Below are 20358 nucleotides of genomic sequence, written 5' to 3'. Positions count from 1 at the left end.
AGCCACTTCCAGGCTTTAAAAAAATGTGTCCAAGATATGTATTGATATTTCTGAACTAATTTATGCCTTTCCTATTGTGTCTTACACTATCATACAGTAAAGCTAACAAGTGGTTGAATGCTGTTGTCTGAGAGAAGCTAATGAGTCATCAAGTGCTTGGTTTTACCTTGCAAAATGGCCCATGTCTCTCTGGAATTTCACTTTCTATTCTATTTTTAGTCAATGATTTGTCAGATTCTGTATGAATCTTATGTTTACACAGCTTAATCCAGAACACAGCAGTACCACAGTTTAACTTTCCACCCTGAGTGTGATGTTAGAGGAAAATGGCTGCTGTGCGAATATGGTCAATTTATTTTTTACATTGGACATTAGCCAGGCTGCTAGTGGTAGTCTACACTGTGTTTAAGGCAATAGTGCCAATGGCAATTTCACAGGGAAACGTGAGAACGGTGGAAAGTTTGTCTTTTTGTGGCTTAACAAAGCTGTTATCCATTTGTATCTATCAGTGTATCCATTTGCAGCTATGTAATAACTGTAATATGAAGGTGGTGAAACAAAAGTATCAGGTATGACAGTTTGTTTTAGTGCCATACCACCAGACTACAGAGCAGCTTCTTCATTTAATCCTCAGCAGCATAAATAGTTTTACTTTTGTGACTTATGTATCCCAGTTAAGAATCAGAATCTGACCCAGTGACAGGAATGAGGAAAAAATATAATCGAAATTGCCAATATTCCTGCTGACTGTCTTGTTTGCCTATATGGGTCATATAGAGGTATCATTTATTTATTTTTATTTATTTAACCTTTATTTAACCAGGAAAAAGACTCATTGAGATTAAAAATCTCTTTTACAAGAGTGTCCTGGCCAAGACAGGCAGCAGCATATTCATACATACACACAAAGACATTAAAAACACTTAGCATCCAAAACAGCAACATTTGAATGTCAGCTACAGTAATAACAGCCTCAGGCAAAACATCTACGACCAGATGTTTTTGCCTCCAGGTCATCCAATTTCACCTTAAAAGAGTTCAACGACACCAACTCATTATATTTCAAAGTTTTTTGCAACATGTTCCAGGCAGAGGGAGCAGCAAACCTAAACGCTTTCTTTCCCAGTTCAGTGCTTACTTTTGGGACAGACAGCAAGAGCAAATCCTGAGACCGAAGATTGTAAGTCCCAGCGTTACTTCGGTTAATGTAAGACAAAAGGTAAGAAGGAAGAAAACCTAAAATTGCCTTATAGATGAGAATATGCAGGTGTCTCAGTCTGCGTGTTGATAAGGAAGACCATCCAACCCGATCATACAGCGTACAGTGATGAGTCAGTGCTTTAAATCCAGTGATGAACCTCAGAGCTCCATGATACACAGTGTCAAGAGCATGTGAGCTTTGAGATGAGGCATGCATATATAAAACCTCACCATAGTCCAGAACAGACATAAAAGTGGCCGTAACCAGTGTTAAATTGAGTATTTCATACCAGTTAAAAACTCCTTCTAGTGTGTTTAATTTAGACTGTGCTCTACAGATTCTTGTGGAAGTACAAATGACAATCACACAGATATGATGAACAAGTATTTATTAGTCAGAACAGCAAGAAGTTTTGTAAAACACACATTTTTACAAACAAGGCAAGTATAATAGGACAGATACAGTGTAAAAGACAAGTTGCTTGAGGCTGTAGTTGCTATAGTTTCATCCTCCACTAGGTGGAGATGTTGGTCAAGACTGAGCTACATTTTTCTACCACTGCAAGGCAAACAATAGAGGCGCAGACTGCCTGTAAACAACCACAACCATTTCATGAATCAAGAGGAAGTACTGAAGTGTGATGAGCAAGACTGGCTGTAAACAAGAATAACTTCACATTCATCTTCATCCTGTTTAATGGGGTTAAAAACACAGATGTAAGTGCATTGTACAGCTGTTTAATTCATGAGGAAATGTCAGTTCATAGCTGTTGTTTTTTTGTTTTTTTTTAAGAGGAAACAACTTCAGTTTTTACCTTTGCACCAGATGCTTTCTGTTGCCGCAGGACCAACATCTCTACAGGCCACTGAAATGGAAAGGAAAATTGCAGTCAAAGGGCACTGGAGCAAAGTAAAGTCATGTTCGCTCAGGCACAACAGAGATTACAAGCAACACTTCTGAAAATTGTATTTCTAAAGGCATATGCAAACACTCAGCGGGAGCAGCTCTGATTCTTAGGGGTATTTTTCTTGGGGTTATTTTAGAGTGTGGCGATGAGAAAAAGGCCTGCGAAAAGACAACAACGTTGAATGAAGAGAGGAAGGGGGATTCACAAACTCAGTTCTCAAAGGGACTGACTTAAGGCTGAACACAGAACTAAAGATGAGGGCTCAAATTAATATTGCACCCAGATGAGTCTTAAGTGTCCTTGGATGACAAGCAGTGATTGGATTGCAAGCTTGGTAGCTTTTGATGGCCATGCCTGTCAGCCTCACCTGCTTTTTAATCAGTAATTACCATAGGGGATTCTCTGGCATTTCTTAATTAAATTGGACCAAATGCAATTAAAAACCACACTCTCATTCCTTTAAAAGGGCTCTGTGGAGTCCTTGTTTAGTTCTTGCTGTTAAGAGAATAAGCGGTTGAATGGTTGTAACACCGTCCCATCTCTCGCTGATCTGTACTTGATTATTTCAGTGGTCAAATTAAGTTTGCAGTTTGCATAATAAAGGGCGAGGGAGAGTTCAAGCTTAAAACTTCCACTCTGACTGGAATTGAAGGTTAAAAGCTCAGATGAGGAGGCAAAGTTGTTATGTTATTAAAACAATTAAAGTTAACATTGGGAGTTCGGGAACAATGTGATGAGAGCACGCAGTGAGGAAGATTATCATTACTGCAGCAGTAAATATATATCTTCGTCTGTTGCATTTACACGGAGGGAATGTTGCACTGTGCCTTTCATACACTCACCACCTAGAAAAGTCCCCGGCGCTCCAGGAGCCAACAATCACAGACACATCAGTGGCGATTTTCCCATCGGCAGTCTTCATATCATCTTTGGAGTTGTTATTGTAGTTGCCACAGGCACCGCACATTTTACCAGACAGGCTACTGTCAATAATGACGGTGACCTCCTGTGAAATTGAGTAGATGACCCGCACAGCAGACGCCCTCTCTATGATCACAGATCTCTCAGCGATTTGGACAGATATATCACTCATCACTTTGCTGGGAAGAGACACTTTCCTGCCATTCACCTGGAGGCCGTGAAGACAGGGAAAGAAGAGAATAAAAAAAAAATCAATTGAGTTAAAAAAAGAAATTCATCAAGAAGATTATTTTCATGGTTAGAGTTCGCTTTCAACTTGTCTCACCCAGGTTGCGTGCTGGCTGTTCACTGCGATGCTGGTTTCCTTGAAGTACACGTACACGGTTGCAACAGCAGGAGATGCACCTTTCCTGCAGATCCTGACATCCACAACCACACGGAACCACAGCTTAGACGTCTCGTCGCACAGAGACGCCACTTCAAATGCCCCTTTAGCCCCTATCGCTCCAGACATGCCATCAAAGGAGGTGAGGTGGCCGACATGGCTGACACTGCATTTGCCCTGTTTGACGTGGCAGCCTCTGACCCCGTCTCTCACACCACAAACTTCTCCACTGGCACAGGACAGCTTTTCACACTTCACCAGCCCAGAGGCCTGGCACTCACACTTAGACTTGCAGTCTTTGTCCACCATTTTCTGGCCCACCTGGAAACATACATTGTAAAAGTGAATTGTTAAAGTCAAAAATGCATATATTTCTTTTTCCTGTTGGACAGTAGATTGTTTTGGTGCAAGTTGTAGAGTTTTGGTAATATTGGCCTTCAAGATGTCTGCCCTTTCTCCAGTATGGTGAAACTAGATGGCATTCAAAGTGCCAGAAACTAAACAAAACAACCACATTTAAATAAACTCAACAGCAATGTCTCTTTCCTAGAAAATCATGTTGTGGTTATTTAAGATCACCCACAGACCTTTATGGGAGCAGTTTCATACAGGGACTACTTTCTTTCAATATCACTGCGCAGAAGGAAGTGTGCATCTGCTCATGGAGGAGCGGCTAACTAACTAAGCTAGCTAGCCAACTTTAGAGCTCAGTTGAGGAGGACCTCATTAATGTTTACATCCTGTGCTGTCACCAGAAAGAATAAGAAACTGTGGATTATTTTGAGTAAATGGGTCATGATTTCTGGAAAAAGACACTTCAAATGATTTTCTTTAGTCCCTTGAACAAAACAAGCTGAGCGCTATCTAGTTGTGACTTAAAGAAGGCAGATATCATCGATGGCAAAAAGCACTACAGGTAATAGGAAAAATAGGTATTCTTGATTTTAAATAATTTCCTTATTCAGGTTAGTAAATAGAATCTTTAACATGTGTATTCATTTGAAATTTCTGTAACAAAAACAGCAAATAACATTTTTCACATGCTAACAATTGTCTCATGACTACCTTTCAGTAGTAGCACAGTCACTATGATTGAGAATAAAAGTAAAAAAAATCTGTGTCCAGTTTTACCGTTAGATATCTGCCAGCGTGCACACACCCACATTTTTCCAAGCGAACGCATTGAACGCCGTCAGAAACAAAGCCGGCATCACATTGGCATCCTTCAAAACAGCTTTCGGAACATGTACTTGGGTAACTGAAGCTTGCGCATGTTCCATCACAGGTCTTGGCACACACCTCGTAGTGACTGTTTGGAGGGCAGGAAGCAGCTACAAGAGAGGGAGACATTTGCTAGACTTTTTATCTAAACCTGAAATGTAAAAAAAATACAAACATAAGAAACATCCTTAGCTAAAATACAGTTGTGTGGAACTTACGGCAAAAGGATTTGCTCCTCCATGGGTCCAGCTTCACTCCTGCGTTCTGGCACGCCAAAGCGTAGGCCTGGACACTGTCGCACAGAGTTTCTTCCTTTCCTCCCACCGCACAAACATCAAACACACAATCAGACACATATGCTGCTGGGTCAATAGTTTTATGGCAGGCTTTGAATGGCCCATTTGGTGCGTTCATGATGCCACAGGAGTCTGGTTTTCCGTACAAGGTAGCCTTGGCCGGCTCGCATACCGGACACTGGCCTCCACAGCCCCCACACACATGTCCTGGCAAGTCCACCACCCACGCCTTCCCAAAGTCGTCGACATTTTTTGTTATTTTGCCACTGGGAAGTCTGAAGTCATCATTGCTCTTTTTGTTGTAGTCGCCGCAAAGACCACACATTTTACCCTGGTATGTTGAAGGCACAATCACCTCAACATAATAGACGGTGTCATATAGGACTATCAGTCCAAAGTCTGTCCGGACTATTATATTGCGACCTTCCTGGGTGACTCTCAGGCGGCCATTGTCCATGGAGAGAGGAAGGTTCAGAAGTTCATCATCTACCTACAAAGAGGAATAAGGAGAACAGAATCATTGTGAGGAAATAACTAAACATGCACAAATGAAACCTCACATGTGCTTTGAATGTTGTTAAACTCACAATAACTTTCCACGGCACTCTCTGCTGGATGTAAATGACATATCCATAGACTTCCACTGCAACCGACTTGGTAACAGCCACTTTTCCGTTTCCATACTTCTCATTCCCTTGAGTTACAGTGAATGGAGTCAGATAGCCTTTGTCATCATCACAAACCTTGGCCAATACATAGACACAGGTACCCTGGAAATCAAACCTCCGTCCATCAAAGGAAGTGTAATGAGGGTCACCGGAAGCCACACACTTGGCCTGCCCCTCAGGATGGCAGCCTTTCACTCCGTTTACAAGCTTGCAGGTCTCTCCTTTACGGCACTTGGCCTTCTGGCAAGAAACCGCGCCATTCTCTCCGCAGACACATTCCTCCTGACACTCAGTTTCAGGGTCGAAGCGTTCTCCTCTCTTGTAGTAGCGACCATCGTAGGAGCAGCCACAGTTTTTCACAGGCGCGCAGGTATCCCCGCTCAGCAGATAGCCCTCGTCACACTCGCAGCCTTCTGTACACGCCCTGTTGCAGGTGGCAAGGGAGGTTAAGCTGGCACAGGTGGCTGGGCAACTCGTAGCACACAGGGTATAATGACTGTTGGCTGGACACTCCATTGCTGTAGGAAGTGATGAGAAGAGGAAGAGAGAAATAAGGTGAACATTTGAGAGAGAATTTTTGAAATCAGATTTGAAGAGAAAAAAAGCAAGTCAAAACACAATCTTGAACTCACGACAAAAGTCAGCTCTTCTCCAGGAGTAGATGGTGACTCCTGCGCTCTGACAGGCCGAGGCATAGACTCCCACAGCATCACAGACTGATCCGTGGTGGCCATGATAATGACAGGCATCATACACACAGTTCTCCAGGTAAGGAGCAGGGTCCACATGCTTGAAACAACCTCTGAAAGGCCCTGCCTTGTCAGCGATAATACCACAGTGCTTCTGGGCTGCGTACTCTTTCCTCTGGGAGTCTGAACAGGCCTGGCACCATGCCCCCTGGCAGGCTGATGAACAGCCTGGTACGAGGGCCACCTGCCAGCTCTCGCCAAGCTTGGCTCCATCATTGGCGGTCTGGCCGTTCCGCATGGTCAGGTCATCCTTAGCCTTTCCGTTGTAGTTGCCACACAGGCCGCAAACTGCATTCTGGTAGTTGCTGGGCAGAGTAACGCTCACTGTGCTCCGCCAGTCAAAGGTCACGGTGATACCAGCAACTGTCTCCACTACAGCTGTCCATCCACTGAGAGACACTACCAGCTCATTATTGTAATCCAGCGGCAATGAAGCAAGCTGCCCATTGAGCTGAAGAGCAGAAAATGAGGGAGGGAGGAATATTTTTAGGAGATTATAGATTTAATAATTCTGCCGTCCTTGCTAATCCGTTCTAATGTGCAGTTAAATCTTAGTTTAATTAAGTCTGCATGGATCAAAATTTGAATATGCAATTAAATATATATGCAGAAGAGCATGAGGGATGTCAGAATTAGCACAATGACAGAAGGCATTATGATCAACTCATTTGAACGAGACCCGGAGTATTTGTCTTGTTTTTATTTTTAATACTGTAACTACATGATGTGTCCCATTTCTATTATCTCCAAAAATACACATGAAAAGTGCCAGATTACAAATCATCCGTATGATTCACGTTATCCATACTTCTGCATCCATACTTACCAGGACCTTGTAGGGGTATTCTCTGCTGATGGTGAGGGTGATGTTATATATGGAGAACTTGACAGTCCTTGTGTAGGACACGGCCTTGCTTCCCCGGTGGTCGTTCTGCACAGTCACCTTGAAAGGCACAAGCCCGGGCTGCTTAGAGCACAATCCCACCAGCTGATATACACACGTGCCCTGGAAGTCAAACCTATGGCCATCAAAAGTCCGGTAGTGCGGGTCACCTGAGGCTGAGCACGTGGCGTGACTAATGGGTCGGCAGGCACGCTCTCCATCCACCACAGTGCACCTCTCCTTGGCAGAGCAGGACGCCTCGCGGCAGGTCACCATGCCCAGGGTCGTATCACACTCACATAGACGACCACAAGCCTCATCAGCCCAAAAGCGCTGGCCCGGCTTGTAGTAGCGGCCATCATAGGAGCAGCCACATGTTTTAGCAGGGATGCAGACACCAGCACTGAGGACGTAACCCTTATCACACACACAGGTCTCCACACAGGCACCATTACAGGTCTGCTTCTCCTCGGGGAATGGGCAGGACGTCTGGCATGGGCTTGCACAGTCTTCATAGTGACTGTGACGCTGACAATTCATCGCTGGATAGGAATTGGATTTAAAGGAATTAACCAAAAAAGATAATCAATATTTGATTGAAATCTTTGATCAAAATGAGCAAATGAGCTTGTCATAAATACTTACGGCATCCAAACTTCTTCCTCCAGCCCATGATTATCACTCCTTCATCACGACATTGCTGACTGTAAGAGGCCAAAGCCTGGCACAGCATCTTTTTGTCGCCCTTATTCATACACACATCATACACACAGCTGTTCATGAAGGCCTCAGGGTCCAATTTCGCATGACATTTCTGGAATACACCGTTGGTCTTGGCTGTGAGGGCTCCGCAGAAAGCCTCAGTCTTATAGAGCTTCAACTGGTTATCGTCACAGGTCGGACAGTTTTTCTTACATGTGGCCCAGCATGGATGGTTCTTGTCCTGCTCAGGTGTTTGCCAGCTCTTGCCCCATTCGATCACTGAGGAGACAGCTTTGCCGGCTGGATTCTGGAGCTCATCCCGATTGTTACCGTTGAAGTTGCCGCACAGACCACAGACGCTGCCATAGTAACTACTAGGCAGCCTGATGACCAGCTTCCAGTTCCAATCGTAGGAGATGACCAGGTTAAAGTTTGTTTCCACCACTGCAGAGTGACCACGCTGAATCACTGACACCTCACCCTCACCCAGGTGCACAGGAAGATTCAACTGCTGCCCGTTCACCTTCAGGGAATAGATCAGAACAATGTAAATAATGTACTCACTGAAGCACTACAAGTCAAACACATCAGACAAGAAACTCTTACCGTGACCCGACCGACTTGGTTCTTGCGGATGATGATGCTGTACCCGTACACAGATACATCTACCTCCCTGACGTAAGACACTGCTGTGTTTCCACGGTTATCGTTCCTCTCAGTGACTGAGAACGGCACTAGACCATCCATTTTCCCGCAGGTCTTGGAGATAACATACTTGCAGGTGCCTTGGAAGTCATAGTTGAAACCATCAAATGTGTGGTAGTGGGGATCACCCCAGGCCCAGCAGACGCCTGTGTACTCAGGGACGCACACAGCTTCACCCTTCTCTACACGACACTTCTCCTTGATCCGACAGTTGGCATCTTTGCAGGGATCTACACAAGATAAACAAAGGAGGGAAATCAATAGGAAGAACATTCCATAAATAAGAGTAAGAATTGCTAATATTTGTTAAAACAAATATATATAATATTTGCATCTTGCCTGTGTTGTAGCATGCCCTGATTCCTTTCTTGACCATGCATTTGGTGCTTTTAGGGCAGGAATGCTTTTCACACACAAGGCCTTTTACTGGATTACATGTGCACTTTGTGTCACAGTCTTTATCATATGTAACTTCACCAGGCTGGGGAGAGCAGGCAGGTTCATTATACACGAGTAAGATAATGCACAGAAAACATGCAAGTTAAACATTATTTCATTCTGATTCCATCTTATCAAAAGAAATAAATAATGTCAACAATCTGCTAAATCCCAGGAGAAATCCACAGATTTAAGATTAGACTGGCTAATGTCCACCACTGTGGAAAAAGCAACTTTATTGCCCTATCAGCTTAAATGTTACGGGGTATTTGCTAAAGTTGCTGTGATACCAACAAGCTATCATTTGTACATTACTGTGCATGGAATGGTTTTGTACCGACAGAGGGGTTGAATATTACCTTGTAAGTTCTTCCATTGTCGTAGCAGCCACACTGAGCCTCTGGAACACATGTCTGACCATTGAACAAGAATCCAGCATTACACTCACAGCCCTCTGTGCAGCCCTCAGAGCACTGGACGATCTCTGTGAGGCCCTCGCAGGATGCAGAGCAGGCGTCTGCACACACCTCATAGTGACTGTTGGCTGGGCATTTCATGGCTGAAATTAATTAGACAAAACAGGGAAAACATGTATCAAACCTGGTTCTTATTTTTTATGAAGAAGATATTAACAGTCCTATATTGTACAAAGTAAGATTTCCATGTATTCTTGTGATTATGAAGCAGGTCAACATGCTATTTAAGTACTGTGAAAGCATTCATTTCCAAAGAGAATTGCACACAGCCTGTATTCAGAAACTATTCTTTGAAAAGAGCCGTCAGGACTACTGTAGGGTTGTGATGTCACAACTATACAGTTGCCGTCCTTCGCCATGTCTCGGCTGGCCAAGCTGATACAGAAACGCAGTGGCTGGTGCCTGCTCAGGCCTGGGAGAGCTGACCGATCAGAGCAGACTACATTTAGGGAGGGGGGCCTAAAATAAACAGTTCACCCAGAAGTGAAAATTCATTATCTGGTCACTCTACTGCCTATTGAAAAGTAGGTAAGGTAGGTAAATAAGCTAAAAGTGTACACCCGGATTATGCTGCTAAGCTGTATGGAGCCTTTTTATGTTTTTTCTTTATTATGTGTTTGTTTTTTCTTTACATTTTAAAACAAATCCCCATCTATTTAAAACGTTTAAGCGAATGCTACAGTGCTGTTGTGCCGGGTGAACTGTTCCTTTAAAGAGACAAACACGAAGCGTTAAGTCAGAGGGTGAATAGAGGTGCTGCAGTAATGGACTGTATAAAAAAAAAGTGTTTTTTTCGAACATCAGAGCATGTTTAAAGTTTCTAGTAGTTGCCCAAAATAAACTATGAATTTGAAACTGGGCATAATTTAGGATCTTCAATACAGTATGACAGATGACAATAAGAGGTTGATTTGAAGGAAAAACAGTTGGTGAATTTCTGTCACTTACGACAGAATGAAGGCTTTCTCCAGTTTTTGATGTCCACCCCTGCCATGTGACAGTTGAAGGCATAGGCTGCTACGCTGTTACACAGCACCTTTCCATCACCGTTGGAAGCGCATACATCAAAAACGCAGTCGGCAAAGTATGGCTGTGGGTTCAGTTTACTGTGGCAGGCTGCAAAAGGACCTTTGGGTGCTGTAAGAATACCACAGTAAGTGGACCTTGAAAAGATAGCCTTGCGAGCTGGGTCACAGTTAGGACAGTTATTCCCTTCGCAGCCATCTCCACACACCACATTGGGGATGGTGACCTTCCATGATTTTCCAAATGCATTAACGTTTTTGGTGGGCTGACGGCTGGGCAATTGGAAGTCATCTTTTTGGTCTCCGTTGTAGTTGCCACACAGGCCACAGACCTTACCACGGTAATTACCAGGTACTGTGACTGTCACATGATAGACCAGGTCATAACTGACAATCAGGCCGAAATTTGTTGCAATAACATAACGCATGCCTTCTTGAAAGACCTGCACTGCTCCATCATTGAGATTCAGAGGAAGGTAGTTAAACACTCCATTTACCTAAAAGAAGAAGAGTTACTGATTATCTCTAGCTAGTTTTTACATCTGTCAGCCATTTCCACCATCGACCACCATGATGCACACAATAGATTTCACTGTATTGTTTCAAATTAGCACCAAATGTCTTGCTCACCAAGACTCCCTGCATGCTGTTCCTCAAGATGAGGGTGAAGCCGTAGACCTCCACGGCAACCAGCTTGGTAACAGACACCACTTTTCTTCTCATCTGTTTCCACTGCACATTCTCCACCTGAACAGCAAAGGCCACCAGGTGGGTGCCCTCTAGCCCGCAGCTCTTGGAGAGTGTGTAGGTGCAGGTGCCCTGGAAATCAAATCTTCGGCCATCGAAAGAGCGGTAATGGGGGTCACCTGAGGCATGGCACACGCCCTTACCAACAGGTTGGCATTTTTGGACGCCGTTCTGTATTTGACACTTTTCATTTGGTCCGCATTTGAACTTCTTGCACTCGACCTGAGAGAGACAGTTGAAGAACAAGACAAGGATTAGAACAATCCAAAAAAACTAAAATTCCATGATTATCAAATTATTATTCACTCAAATGTTCTCCTTTAGCATCCATTACCTCTCCGTCTTTTGTGCACTTGCATTCTTCCTGACACTGTCCATTAGGATAAAACACTTGGCCGATGCGGTAGTAGCGACCTTTGTAGACGCAGCCGCATTGTGAGAAGGGCACACAGCTATCTCCACTGAGGATGTACCCCTCGTCGCAGGCACAGGACTCCTCGCATAAAGCATTGCAATGCTTAGGAGAGGATAGACTCTTGCATGTGGCAGGACAACCAGTTCCACAAATCTCATAGTGGCTATGCACTCCGCATTTCTTCGCTGTACACAAGGGACGCAAAAGACAATGTGAATGTTTTTTTTACGGCCATAAAATCGCCTACTAGAGCAAATAATGCTCATTTAGCTATTTATGCAAGTTATTCTATGAAAGTAATAAAAATTCTCACCACAGAACTGACTGGTCCTCCAGCTGTACACCTTGGCCCCTGCTTCCTGGCAGGCAGATGTGTATGATGAAATAGCCTCACAAAGCACATCCTTTCTGCCCTTATATAGACATACATCATACACGCAGTCATCAAAGAAGCTAGCTGGGTCCACCTTGGTGTGGCAGTCACGGAACGGCCCTTTGGGGTCTTTCATCATACCGCAGAAATCTGCCTTTTCATATCGAACCTTCTCTGTGATGTCACAATCAGGACACACCCCTTTACAGCCTTCCACACAGCCTGGGATTTCAGCCACTCGCCAGCTGGTACCAAAATCTACTGGTGAGACTGGTTTGCCTCCGTTCTTTGGAATCAGGTCATCCTTGGCATTGCCATTGTAGTTGCCACACAGGCCGCAAACGGCCCCCTGGTAGTTGCTTGGCAGTGTTACAAACACAGCATACTTCCAGTTAAAGGAGACTCTGAGGCCGAAGGTTGTGGTGACCACAGCGAACCAGCCACTCTTAAACACAGATACCTCTCCTGCCTTCCCTCCATTTAGGGTGGCAGGCAGGTTGACCAGCTCATTGTTCACCTGGAGAGGAGCGCACAATTGTATTTATATGCAGAGACTGAATATTAAAGTCACAGGGAAAATTCAACTTTTCAGATACTAAACATGATATGCGTTGTTCTTACCAAAATCATGCCCTTGTGGGTCCTTGTAATAACAATGCTGAGAGAGTAGATCTTGATCTCCACTAACTTGGTGTATGACACCACCCTGCTGCCCCTGTGATCATTCTGCACCAACACTTCAAATGGAACCAGCTCCGGGTTTTTGGAGCAGAGTGCAACTAGTTGGTACACACATGTGCCCTGGAAGTCAAACTTCCTCTTGTCAAAGGTCATGTAATGCGGGTCACCTGTGGCCTGGCAGGTGCTGCGGGAGTATGCTTCACATTTTTTTTTGCCGTCAACAACCTTGCACTCCTGCCCTGCCCCGCAGCTTTTATCCTTGCACTGCACCTTTCTGCTTCCACCAACACATTCACACCGTCGCTTGCACTTCTGGTCGGCCCAGAATGACTCCCAAGCAGGGATGTATCGACCCTCGTAGGTACAACCGCACCGAGCTTCGGGCACGCACTCACTTCCGCTCAAAACAAAGCCTGCGTTACAGGTGCAGGTCTCCACACAGGGGCGTTTGCATTTGGAAGGAGCTTTGGGGTCAGAACACGTGGCAGGACAGGCATTTCCACAGAGTTCATAGTGGCTGTTGGCTGGACATTTAGCAGCTTTAGGGAGATGAAAGATGAGAATAGAGTGAGAATGTATATTCATTTGACTATTAATTGAGATATTTACAATTTCAAATACACACTGTGGTAGGTACATATCATACATCTATAAACCCTGAACACTATGTAGACATACATATACTGTACTTTACCTCCCACTTAAAGTATTTAATTCTTTGCCAGTGGTGGAAACAATATCTAGATATTTCACTTTAAGCAGCTACAAGAAACCTTAGTTCTTTGTCGATTCTGGCGGCTCCTTGGACAAAAGATGACAATGATGTAACAAAGTAAACTTATGTTCCAGTGCCAAATTGCACAAAATGCAACAGTCCATGTTGCTTGACGTAAAAGTAGCACAAGTCCTGCATTCAAAATCTTTTTTATGTACAAGTACCAAGTACTTTATTTAAAAGACTAAAAGTAAAAGTGCTAATTGTCCAATTCCTTTGTGTTTATTACTTTAATGTTGCAGCTGGTTTAAGGTGGAGCTCATTTTAACAACCGTATATCCTGCTGCTTAATTGAAAATAATTTATCTATAAATACATTTTTATTTTATTTTATTATAATTCTGCAAAGCAACTCATACCTAAAGTATTAAATACATTTCATGGAGTAAAAAGTACAATATAATGAGATGAAAATAGTACAAAGTTGTATTAAAGTACAGCACTTGAGTATATGTACTATATGTTACATTCCACCACTGTCATTTGCAGAATTTGTATTTCTTTACAGGATACAGAACACTGTATGTTGTTGGTTACTGTTGATTTGTATGCATATTTGTGCAGATAGTATGAACACCTGTTTCTTGTTTTTACTAAAGCATATAGTTTTTTTGGTTAGTTTTTTTATAATATTTGTTCAGTTGAGCTGTATGTCTATTTCTATCTTCCTATTAATTGTTCTGTGTGTTAGTACACTGAAAGCAATGAAAAACCGAGTAAAAACTGTTGTATTTGTACACATACCTGATGAGTATGATTCTGATTTAGTTAACATTACTTACGGCAGTGTGCCATCTTCCTCCAGTCTTGGACCTGGATCCCAGCTTCCTGGCAGGCCTCAGTGTAAGCCTCCAGTGCCCTGCAGAGGAAATGTCGAAGGCCACCTCCCATGCACACATCATATTTACAGTTCTGCAGGTACGGTTGTGGGTCAATGACGCCATGACATTTCCTGAATGGCCCATTTTCTATGAGTGCGATGAGCCCACAAAACTCAACACCCTCCCATTTTTTCATCAAATTGTTTTCACAGCGCTCACATCCACCCACACAGTCATCTCTGCACTGGGCATCTTTCACCAGGCCTGGCACCTTCCAGCTGCTCCCAAAGGCCACCGCTCCACCTGCCTGGGTGCCGGAGGGTGTGGTGAAATCATCCTTGGGGTTGCCATTGAAGTTGCCACAGAGACCACAAGTCTTACCAGCATAATTGCCAGACAGTTTGACCACAAGTTTGTGTTCCCAGTCATACTGGACAGTCAGACCAAAATCAGTCTCAATGACTACAGAGCGACAGCTCTGGAACATAACCAGTTTGTCGTTCTTCAAGGTTATTGGCAAACTCCACAGATTATTGTCAACCTGGACAAAAGAATAAGACAATATGTCTTAAAGATATTTCATTTCAATCTTTTATTGTTTTAAATTAGGGAAGCACATAATGGATTTTTCTCAAGCCATTGCAATAATCAATAAAAACCTGCTTCTAATGCCAATAAGATAACCATTCGTTTCAACTTTTGTTTTTTTAAAAACCTGTAGTTTATGATAATTAATTTGTTAAGGAATTTAAAATATGGATATTTGTTATTTTACCAGCCTTATTAAAGTAATTTAAAAGTCATACTTGAGTAAAAGTAAAGATATTGTGTTAAAATATTAGTCAGTGAGTAAAAGTCTTAAAGTATCTGATAATAGATGTACTTAAATATCAAAAGTAATTTTCTGGAAATCAGTAAACTTAAGTTTCAGAAGATTAGCTAAAAGTTGTTTACACATTTATTTGCATGTCAGTCAGTTTAAAAAATAAAATCCCATTGACAATAAAATAAATTAATTAAAAAATGTGTTTCTTCGGCTCCGATGCGTGCAATCTGCAAAGTAACTAGTAACTACAGATAACAATTTTTTTTTTAGTGAAGTAGAAAGTACAGTATATGCCTCCAAAAAAGCAGAACATGGAAATACTCAAGTACTTTTTATTTATAGAAATATGAAGGCTTACCCTTACGCGACCTGTCTCAGACCGAGCTATAGCGATGGTGATGCCATAGACCTTCACTGAAACCAGGGCGACATAGGACACCCTAAGGCTTCCCCTGTTCTCATTCTGAGCTAGGACCTCAAAGGCTGGGAGACGATCATCCTTCCCACAGTTTTTAGCAATGACGTATGTGCAGGTACCCATGAAGTCATAGTATCTCCCATCAAAGGTACGGTAGTGGGGATCTCCCATGGCCCAGCACGTACCAGATTTGCTATTCACCGGCTTAGAGACACAGGAGGGATACCCACCCTTCATCTCACACACCTCGGTGGCACTGCAGGTGACACTGCTGCAGGACAAAGAGCCACCTCCTGGTGAACCATAAAAAAAATATGTTAATGCCCACATCATTAGAATTTATGGGTTAAATATTCTCTCTCTAGTCTCAAAGAGCTATAATATGTGCACCTCACCTGGCTGTATACATTGTCCTAGGGAACCATAGCCATTCATCTCGCTGACTCCCACAGCGTAGAGAGCAAAGGGGGAACCAGAGCTGGACAGTGTGTGTTTATTCTTGTAGGACATCTGCGCCCACGAGAAATCTGTGTCTTGGACCTTTTTCCACTGGACGTCCCTGGGCAGGTTGGCACCATCGAAACGCAGCTCTGCCGTCGCACTGGTTTGTGCTACAATTAGGGCTTGGTTATTAAAGCCATCCAGAGCCTCTAATGAGTAGGAGGAGCAGAAACGCTGTGTGGGCAGGATGGTCGTTAAGAAAGGGTCATAGGCTTTATTATGCCCGCTCAGTACTACACCATTGAAGAACATGAGGACCTGGATTCCATGATTAGCCTGAATGGTTAATGTTTGAGTGCTGTAGTATTGGAGCTCCAGAATCTTTCCCCTGTTCAAACTCAAGACATCTTTGCGGTTTCCATTACTGACAGTGACTTTGGTGGGCTGCGAGGCCAGGAGGTAGACACTGTCGAATTTGGTCTGGAAGCTCAAGGGAGGCACGATGAAGTTGGATCCCCAACTCTTCACGGGCAGTAGTTGCTCATAAACATGATTACATTTGGAGAAGCGCCAGGTGCAAGTGTGACCGGTGAAAACAGCAACAGGGTGCTGGGAGGCAACTCTGGTGCCAGAAATTTCGAAAGTGCTCTGGAGCTGGATACTCTCATATGGCTGGAGATTGATTACCAATCGGCTGCCGCGATTATAGATACGGCGCTGGAACCAGATTTTGCCTTGAGGGAAAATCTCCACCTTGTTGCTCTCTTTTCCATTCGTCACAGAGAACTCTTTATAGGTACTATACGGGGTTTCATGAGGTGTAAAGATGAAATATTCTGTGCCCCATTCAGTGGTGGGATACACTACAGAGGTGTCTGCTGTGTACCGTTTGCTGTTGAAAGAGGTTACAGTCACATCTGCTGAGGCTTCAATGCGGACTGTGTTGGAAGACCTCTGGCTTCCATACATCTCGACACTCGTGGGGAGACTGATGGTGACCGTCTCTCCGGCATTTAGAGTTTTCTCTTGCTTGAACTTCAAGGGAGGCACTTGCACCGTCACTTTAGCATTGGCCTGAACAGCAGTGATGTACAGCTGAAAGCGAGGACTGTAGTAGTGTGGGACATAGTTCTGCATGAATGACAGGGCGAACTCCCTCCCTGCCCATAAAGCACTAGAAGTACCTGACAGACGGGGGTAAACAGACAGGAAAAATGCATGCTAAAAGAAGACTTCTAAAATGAAGTAGTCAGGTACAAAACTGTGCTTCACAAATCTCGTGTAGGAAGAAAACATGTCAAGAAAAGCATTGGGAAATGAATTAGGCTGTTTATGCCAAGGCAATCAAAGGACTCACAGACTGGTAACAGAATTTGGCTTGAGACGTCAAAGAGAGAGCGACTGAAAAATACCTTCATTTCAAAGTTAAAAAGCAGGGATAAATGCTGGTCTATAATGGATGGATTGCTTTTTTCCTTGATAACCATTGTGAGAGATTTAGACTGAGGAACAGTCACTTGACTGCTTCTCGGCAGCACTCAATAAGTCACTTACGCAGACAATATAATTGCATAATGGAAATATTATCAATATCTGTGCCTTTGCTGTGAAAAGAACATTTTCTGGGCTCAGTCAGGGCCTGGGGGATTTAGATTACACTCCTGTTTCACCCATTCAGTATAATAGCTCCAACTCAATAGCAGCTGAAGGTAAATGCTATTCCCAACAAAAGCACATTTCAATTTAGATGGCTATCCTTTATGTGCTGCACTCTCAAATTCTTCACCTGTTTAACAGTCTGCTTCATTCAAACAGGCACCTGGGCTGCAGCCGTACAACAATGCTCTCTACTGATGGGATTGACAACCTGGATAAATTGCTCGAAAATTGAGTGATCACTTGGCTTCAAGTCCTGCTGCGGAATTCTGAGCAAAGGTTTGAGGAATGCTGCTGTGATTAATTAATTGAGCACATCTACATTCAGTCAGGTTTAATGTTTGTTAATTGTGGGCATGAGATTTTAAAGTAAAGGATTTTTTCTAAATGTATTTGTCAAGTTTAACACGGCTTAAAATTGTGATAAAAATAAATAAATATAAAGAACAAAAACACAGATGTATCACATTGAGGTGAAAATGACTAATATTCAAAATACACTTACAGCTCAATAAAGCCCCCACAGCACAAAGCAGTAACAGGGTCCCCATGGCTGAAAGACAAAAATCCTTGTTTTAGTACCAGCAGCTTTTGAAATGAATATAAATGCATTAATTTGACCAAACAGCTAACATACGTAATCCCAGAATGAAAAGTGCTTACCTTCTCACAGGCTTAAAGTGTGATGAATGTTTTACAGTCCCATCCTTTTATATTCTCTGCTAGACAGAAAAAACAACCAATCATAAATCCTACAACCCAGCAGGCACCACTTTAAAACAACAATACCCTTCCTCTAAAACAAATTAAGGCAGAACTTGGCAATGACTTGCAGGCCCTGTTGTATGTTGACATAGGTGTGAGATCCAATACCAACTAAATGTGTGTGATGGATCATTTATCTTTTATCTCGGAGAGACCACACCCAGTGAAATCCACATCCCGGACTCTGATGAGAATCCCTGCATGAACGCCAGAACAACTTAAACTGGTGCAAAGGATGAAAATTCAGTATTGTTACTTAATTTTTTATTTGAGGGAAAATATTTATTAATGAACCCCAGACAACTATTCTTCAGGAACTCCTTTTATTGTGTGGAAAAAAGGGCATTTAGATAATGTATCATTAATACATTAATTGTGCTATTATTAGAGTTTTAATTCAATGACCCATTTTCGTACTTTTATCTGCAGACATTCCAGTGCCACTTGATGTGAAACACCAGACAGATATAGGTCAATCTGATTATTGTACAGCACTATATTGTATATTCTGGTGTAACCAAATAAAATAATCTTTAGAATGGGAAAGGCAAGAATGTGATAAGACCCATATCAAAATTTATCTTCAAAGTTACCCAAGAGTCTTTAAGCAGAGTCTCGTTTCATAATCATGCTGGGTTTTGAGAAATGCAAAAAGAAAAGAAAAATATACACAATATTTTTCATATTCATATCTCCGAGCACAGACTATATGCGTTACGGTTGTGTTAAACATGAATATTTAATCAAATCAAACAAAAAAAAAGGCTATTGAGAAATGTTTCTTTACATCATCATCACACCCAGAACTACTCTTTTTATCTGACCTCGACTCATTTGACACTGCACGTTTTAACTTCCCGCTCATCCCATCTGTTTTGTAACCAACTTTGACATTTTATACCTCATTGTTTCCATGTGCTTCTTCCTTATCTTGAGCTTCATGTACATTTTTCTTCCCCATTACATGTTGGTGTGCACTACATTACACTTTATAAACACAGCTGAACTGATCTCAAAGGTACTTTTACATTTGTTGCTTCCAGGAACCTAACTCCAATCCCAACACTTAGGATGCCATTTCCTCTCTTCAAAAATCCTATTGTATAACCCTTCAATGTATTTTTAAACATTCATGTAAACTTAACGCATAGTGTAAATATTCTACAGTGCGTTATTAATTAACAGTAAAGAACTTGCAGCAGCTTCGCCATTATTTTACTGTTTTCCCAATGTAATCTGCATTTACAGTAGATTACTGTTACTCTAAATTTCAGTTTATTGATGCATTTTCTTGATTTTACAGTAAACTGGCAGCTGGTTTGCCATTATATTGCCGTTTTTTCTGTAATTGAAATTTATATTTTTTTTCTGTTTCAACACAACAAATCAATATAGTATATTTTGTTAACTAAAATGCAGTGGGAAAAACATTCAATGGAAAACCAGAGAAATAGAAAATATACAAATTGTTTTACAACTTGCCCCACTTATTCCATCTCTTCAGGAATTGATTTTACCTACACTGCAACAATACATCTTTATTTACCTTGATGTGCTGTAACATCAACAGTAGCTTATTTGCATTACTGATGAGTGACAGCTTGTATAAAAATGATACTAGTAAGCAAACATCGCCAGACAGATAAAATCTATTCAAGCTTACTGTAATATTTGCTCCTGGTGTGCAGGATTCAGATGAATAAACCTCGAAAAGCAACTCCAGAGTTCATGTTCAGTGTGTCTCCGCCAGAAATAGAGTTTGGCTCTGTGTTTGCTGGGCCTGATTCAAAACATCAAACCCAGAATGCAACACTATTCAGTTTAATTCAATATATTAAGTGAAACGACAAGCTGCCCCCAAAT

General features: G+C 42.5%; 1 protein-coding gene across 1 annotated transcript; it reads right to left on the bottom strand.

The window, feature by feature from the left end:
* Positions 1 to 1572: 1572 nt before the first annotated feature.
* On the bottom strand, positions 1573 to 18580 carry fcgbp (Fc gamma binding protein). Its single transcript, XM_030392474.1, has 23 exons — positions 18394 to 18580; positions 18236 to 18283; positions 16029 to 17258; positions 15574 to 15926; positions 14351 to 14930; positions 12734 to 13332; positions 12053 to 12629; positions 11659 to 11924; positions 11208 to 11546; positions 10501 to 11074; positions 9436 to 9635; positions 8978 to 9119; positions 8540 to 8868; positions 7877 to 8456; positions 7175 to 7773; positions 6232 to 6799; positions 5519 to 6117; positions 4854 to 5421; positions 4546 to 4745; positions 3355 to 3735; positions 2951 to 3237; positions 2016 to 2066; positions 1573 to 1890 (listed from the first exon to the last, which is right to left on the bottom strand). Exons 2-22 carry the CDS (start codon positions 18279 to 18281, stop codon positions 2057 to 2059), a joined length of 9027 nt encoding a protein of 3008 aa, XP_030248334.1. The 5' UTR covers positions 18282 to 18283; positions 18394 to 18580; the 3' UTR covers positions 1573 to 1890; positions 2016 to 2056.
* Between the last annotated feature and the right edge of the window lie 1778 nt (positions 18581 to 20358).

Source organism: Sparus aurata, chromosome 17 (genome assembly GCF_900880675.1).
Source record: "Sparus aurata chromosome 17, fSpaAur1.1, whole genome shotgun sequence".
Classification (NCBI taxonomy): domain Eukaryota; kingdom Metazoa; phylum Chordata; class Actinopteri; order Spariformes; family Sparidae; genus Sparus; species Sparus aurata.
The sequence above is the reverse complement of the archived record's forward strand: the minus strand, read 5'-3'. Positions and strand labels throughout refer to the sequence as shown.